We start from the raw sequence: 6,192 nt of genomic DNA, 5'->3' as shown, positions 1-6,192 counted from the left end.
CTTAAAACTATGATTTCCATGATGGCGTTGAAATGCTGCAGTGTGGTTTCCAGGACCTGCAGCCTGGTTTTGCCCCAGCCACTGGAGCAAGCCTGAGCTGTGACATGACCATCCCTCCCCTTCCAAGTCCCTCTCTGGGCTGTTAAAACTCGGGTTGGGCTGTCAGGGTGAGCAATCTCCAAATGTTTCTCAGCCTGGTGTTACTGCCTGATAACACTCTTTTCACCCCAAAGCTTGTTTTAAAGCTTAATTCATGTCTATAAAAGTGACACCTAATTTTAGGGAAGTTTGGCAGGCTTCTGGATCATCCCAAATTTATCATCTCCAGCAGGATCAACTAATACACAGCCTTCAGATTAGATGCTCTTTGGGCCTTTAAGCAGGAATTGAGCTGATTATTATGAGCCTGCTTATAATTGAAGGAGTCCTTTGAATATTAGGCTGGAGAAACAATAAATAGATTGGTTTGTTCAGCTTTAGCATCTGAAGGTACACAGGGACTGTGAGCAGTTCCATCAAGACAACACACTGGATTGTTTGGAAGGTGCACTATCCAAATATTCACTTAGAGTTATTGCTCAGGAGTAACATCCCTTAAAAACAAAGTGGTGAATGTGGGGCTGGGGAGTCCTGGCACCCAGAGGTGCAGACTTGGGGCCATCAGTGGGATTTGATTCCAGACAATTCTGTGGCAGAGCCAGGGGGAAGTTGTGGCAGAGCTGGTGGAAGAGCTGGTGGGGCTCTGCTCCCAGGGAACAAGGAACAGGAGGAGAGGGAACGGCCTCAGGCTGTGCCAGGGGAGGGGCAGGTTGGATATTGGGGGAAATTTCTTCATGAAAAAGGTTGCCCAGCCCTGGCACAGCTGCCCAGGGCAGTGGGGGAGTTTTAACAGACATAGATGTGTCTCTTGGGGACACGGGTCAGTGGTGGCCTTGGCAGTGCTGGGGAATGGTTGGACTCTTTGATCCTAGTGGTCATTCCAACCACAGGAGTTCCACAATTCTGTGCCACTGCTTGGGTCTTGCTTAACCTTTTCTGCTGCCCTTTAGCCCAGACCCTTCTGCTGCCCCTTCCCAGCAGTGCTTCAAGAAAGAGGCTGTAAAGTCTCTGCTCACCAGAGCTGTAAAAAGTGTCCAGCCTTGGCCACTGATGTTTTATCTCATTTCCAAGTGTCACAGCAGCACTCACTGCGTGGCTTTAGCAGGACCCAAGTTGTCTGTAGAGTGGCTTTAAGGAGTCCTGCTGTGCCCTCCTGGCAGCACAGCTGGGCCTCCTGGCAGCGGCCAAGAAGAGTAAACCCCTCCTTGTCCCTAAAGCTGCCTGCAGGCTGTGGGACTCTGCTTTGATGTTGAACATGGACAGTTTTCTTGGCCTTGAAAGGAAGCTGGGGCTGCTCCACATGGTGGAAGTTGAATTTCAGTAACCTAAGAGAAAATGCTGGAGCTCTGGGCTCCAGTGCTTGGCATCTTGCTCAGCTCAGCTGCTTCCTCTCCCTTCCCTCAAGCAACTCAGCAGCAAATCTAGGAGAGCATGTCCTATTTCCAATTTAACTTTCCTCCACAGCCCATTTTAAAGCAGCCATATTACTTCTACTGACAAGTGATCTGTGAGGGAATAATCTGCCATGAATGCCGTTGCTGGATTTTGAAAAATGGCAAAAATAAGACTTGGGCTGTGCTGGTTGACAGCAGAGCCTGGCTCGGGCAGCTGTATCAGAGGGAGGAGGAATGCAGCATTGCTTTGAGCTCTCATCCAGAAATGCTGTAAGAACAGGAATTTTAGCAGTGCAGGGAGGTCTCAGCTGAGATTAGGCCTTGCTGGACAAGCCTGTTTGCAAAGACAAGCTGAAGATCTGGGCAGGGCAGAGCCAGGGCGGGGGAGATGTTGTGTCACAGCCAGCTGTGTGTGTGTGTGGCTGTGCCACTGCAGAGTGCCAGAACCTGCCCCAGGATCTTCTGGGTGTCATCCAGTCCCAGGTAAAGGTGTCCCCAGTACTGCATGTGGCTTTGGGGACAGTCAGTTCCATGTTAGAAAAGCTGATCATGGAATGGTTTGAGTTAGAAGGGACATTAAAGCCCATCCAGTTCCACCCCCGTCATGGGCAGGGACACCTTCCACTAGCCCAGGTTGCTCCAACCTGGCCTTGGACACTTCCAGGGATCCAGGGGCAGCCACAGCTTCTCTGGGCAACCTGTGCCAGGGTCTCCCCACCCTCACAGCCAAGAATTCCTTCCCAATATCCCATCTAACCCTGCCCTCTGGCAGGGGAAAGCCATTCCCCCTTGTCCTGTCCCTCCAAACCTTGTAAACAGTCTCTCTCCATGTTTCTTGGAGCCCCTTCAGGTCCTGGAAGGCCACAATTAGGTCACACTGGGGCTTCTCTTCTCCAGCTGAACAATCCCAACTCTCCCAGCCTTTCCCCCCTCTCTCCCTCTGCATATTGGGGGTTGTTCACTTTGAGAGGCAAATGTTGCAGTATTGTCCATCCCCCCAGAGCAGGGGGAGATGGAGCCCAGGCCAGGGGAGCAGCCTGGCTCTGAAGCCCCCAAAGCCTCATCTGTCTGACAATTGACCCTTTGCTGTCTCACCGAGGGTCCTGCCTGGCCCCTCCTCTGTGCTAGTGTTTGTGTCCTGTGTCACCTCTGGGTAAAACCACCTCTGTCCTCACCCCCCAACCAGTGTGAGGGGCTGGGACCAAACCCCAGGTGAAGCAGGAGAGGAGCCAGGGCAGATCCAGCTGGCTTTGAGTGGCAGCAGCCTGTCTTCACACAGTTGAACTCCCACCTGCTGCAGCTGTTGGGGCATCTGCTGGCTCTGTCATTTCAGTGCCCCTGGAGGTCTAGGGCACTTTGGGATGCAGTCACTCTCCCTGGATTCTTGTGCCACAGCTGCCCAGGGACAAACAGGCAGGGCAGGGAATTGTGCTGCTGCTCCTCGGAGGAGCTGAGGGCCAGCTGTGCTGAGCAGAAAGGCTTTTTTTTCCCCTGTTCAGCTCAAGCTGCTTGGCAGGAAGAAGACCTGACAGCTAATATTTGATATTTTTTTTTCCCCCTTTAAAGTGTTACTATAAAGCTCAGGCAGTTGGGATGTGCTGAGTTTGGGGCCAGCCAGGCCAGTGCCATAGAAAAGCTGCCCTGGGAGTGACACAGCGAGGCATCACAAATCCCTCTTATTTTTATGCTGATTTTGAAGTGACTTTTAATCCTGGAGACATATTGGCCTCTAAGCACATTTTTTTTTCTAAGAGGGATATAACCCAACTCGAACAGCTTGGGTAATAATAGCACTTAGTGCTTAATGAATGTTGTGGGATTAATCCTCCTGGAGCAAGAAATTGAAATGGAATTGTGTTGATCTTGGGAATGGGGCAGGGCTGTGCCATCAGCTTTTCCCTGGGCATGGAGGAGCAGCTCCCCCGCTGTGGCTGCACCAGAACCAGGGGGATGGAGCTGGTGAGCCTGAAGGTTGGGTTTAGGCTGAGCTTTGTGTGTTGGTTCCCTCCCCCTGCTCTCACAGCTGTTCTGGGGATCAGGTGTTGGTCAGACCTGCCGGTGGGGATTTGGGATCCTGGGTTCTGGGAAGAGGCTGCTGTAGGGTCATGGCTCAGGGCCAGGGAGGTGTCAGTGATTCCCTGTCCTGCTCCTCCCTTGGGCTCTGTGTGCTGTCCCACATTGGGTCAGGCCTGTAGTTCTGCCATCCTGTTCCACAGAGGGGTTTTCTGGCCACCCTGCTGATTCAAACAGGACTGAGCAATGCAAATAAATGTCCCATTAGAAGAAAGCATTCTCAGTTGGCTGAAGTCCCTTTGATGTCACAGCCTTGGCTCTGATGTGCAGCTCTGCCATTGCTGGGGGTGTCACCTGGGGGGTCAGTGAGGAGGAGCAGCATTGAGGCTGTGATGCTTAATCCTTTTGGGCACCCACTGGTGTGGTTTATGTCTCAATTACTGCAGGTTAACATCAGCTCTTCGTTATTTGTGCTCTGTTTTCAGGTTACAAACTCATTGGGAGCCATTCCGGGGTGAAGCTCTGCCGCTGGACAAAGGTGGGCCCTCTTTCCTTTTCTCCTCTGGTAGATAAAACAAAGCTAGAGACTTACTCAGGTATTTCACTTGCCCAATGAAATACCACTTAAAAAGCGTGCACAAAACCAAATTCCCTGTTTTTCCAGCTCTAGTCTTGCATTTCAAGCTGTTAAAACCCCGCTGTGAGGAGCGAGAATGTGACTGTGGCAAAGAGCTGGGAACATCATTTGCTGCTTTTTGCTGTTATTCTGCTGTCTGCTAAAATCTCTCCTGCCTGCTGGAATACATAGCAGGAGCAGGACACTGCAGAGGAAAGGGGGAAGGTTCCATCACCAGTGTTTTCCATCAGCAGTGTGAGGGCTCTGGAACAGGGATAACAGTCCATTGTTCCGCCTGGCTGGGCACACGAGGATGTTTGAGCCTGTTGTGCTGGGCTGTGACAGTCACTGCTCCTCCACTGGTTTTCTAAATCAGATTTAGACACCGAGGTGTCACTTCTTAATGGGAAGGACTATTAAAAATCCCCCCGTGGGAGTGTGTGTGGATGTGGTTGTGTGTTTATATCTGTGGGTGTGTACATATGGTAAAGGATAAATACAGATGGGAAAGGAAAGCACAGATACAATTCGGGCAAGAGGCTTTTAGGGTATGTAAAAGCCCCTCAGGAAGGGGCTGGTTTCCTAAAACCAGGGGAGAAGCCACCGAAGAAACATCAAAAGCTGGAAAATGGCACTTGGGGACGAGGGTTAGTGGTGGGCTTGGCAGTGTTGGGTTAATGGTTGGACTCCATGGTCTTAGAGGGCTTTTCCAGCCTTAGTGGTTCTATGATATCTATGAAAACACTGCCCTTCCAGCCCTGTTGTAGGCTCTGTAACCTTCCCAAGCAGTTTGCAGACTTAAAATCATTGCCAGCAGAGGCACAAAGCCCTGGAGAGCAAACTTCAGCTGCTTCAGGGTGTTTGTAGTGTCAGTTGTCCTCTGCAGGTCCCTGACACACTCAGAATTCGAGAGTTGATCTCTGATGTTGTACATCTGGGGAGTAACATTGATCAGAGAATCACAGATCATTAAGGTTGGAAAAGAGCTCCAAGGTGGAGTCCAACCATCCCCAGCACTGCCCAGGCCACCACTAATGATGTCCCCACGTGCCACATCTACAACCTTTTAAACCCTTCCATGGGTGGGGACTCCTCCACTGCCCTGGGCAGCTGTGCCAGGGCTGGACAATCCTTTCCATGGAGGAATTTTCCCAGTATCCAACCTGCCCCTCCCCTGGCACAGCTGGAGGCCGTTCCCTCTTCTCCTGTCCCTGTTCCCTGGGAGCAGAGCCCGACCCCCCCAGCTCCCCCCTCCTGTCAGGGAGTTGCAGAGCCAGAAGGTCCCCCCTGAGCCTCCTTTTCTCCAGGCTGAGCCCCCCCAGCTCCCTCAGCTGCTCCTGCTGCTCCAGCCCCTTCCCAGCTCCCTCAGCTGCTCCAGACCCTTCACCCTCCATCCCACACAACACCAACTCCTCCAGCATTCCTAGGACGAGAACCTGTGGGAATCAGCCCCTCATTAACGTGCCAGCCCATCTCTAATTCCTGCACTGTGGAGATGATCAGCCCTTGGTCTCTCAGCTCTGTTTTGCTGCTTGATTAACTCTGTTTATTTTGGAAAGAGCCCTTGGAATGCCAATCCCCGACCAGTTTCTATTGTCAGTGAACTGTTTCATCAAAAAACCTTGTTCTCCTCACCCAGCCCTGTATTGTCAGGACTGTTTGTGAGATCCATCGATCCCACTGATGCTTCCCCTGCTCACTCTCACAAATGTTTCTCTCCTCTATCATTTTTAGTGTCAGAGAAGGCCGTGAAATGTTTAAAGAAAAACTTGTCAAACTCCGATGTTGCGACTGAGGAAAGCAGAGGAGCTGTTTTTATTAAAGAACCAGAATTTAATGCAGTGCTGTAAAGCCATTTCACAAAATAAATAGCAGCTCTGTGTGCTTAGATAGGCCCACACTATTTTTAGCTTAAGCAGGAATTGAATATAAAGGCTTCTAATAAATTGGGCTGAAATTGGTTCCAGGCAGTGGCTTTGCCTCAGGTTCACACCAGTGAGTGAGTGTCTCCAGGAGCCTCGCTGGAGATTTGTATCTCTGGAAAGCAAGAGCAGGGCTGGCAGGATTGGT

At 51.2% G+C, this 6,192-nt stretch overlaps 1 protein-coding gene across 1 annotated transcript in view; it reads left to right on the top strand.

Moving 5' to 3' along the window:
• The window catches only part of TYW1 (tRNA-yW synthesizing protein 1 homolog), a 54,338-nt gene that overhangs the window by 28,995 nt on the left and 19,151 nt on the right, over positions 1 to 6,192 (top strand). The window contains exons 9-10 of the mRNA XM_027896302.1: positions 3,992 to 4,102; positions 5,857 to 5,968. Of these exons, the coding sequence (XP_027752103.1) occupies positions 3,992 to 4,102; positions 5,857 to 5,968 (223 nt within the window). The remainder of the gene's footprint in view (positions 1 to 3,991; positions 4,103 to 5,856; positions 5,969 to 6,192) is intronic.

This window comes from Empidonax traillii, unplaced genomic scaffold (assembly GCF_003031625.1).
Source record: "Empidonax traillii isolate 1590-97213 ecotype Southwest subspecies unplaced genomic scaffold, ASM303162v1 scaffold492:size733235, whole genome shotgun sequence".
NCBI classification, from domain to species: Eukaryota; Metazoa; Chordata; class Aves; order Passeriformes; family Tyrannidae; genus Empidonax; species Empidonax traillii.
This window is presented reverse-complemented; position numbering and strand designations above follow the sequence as displayed.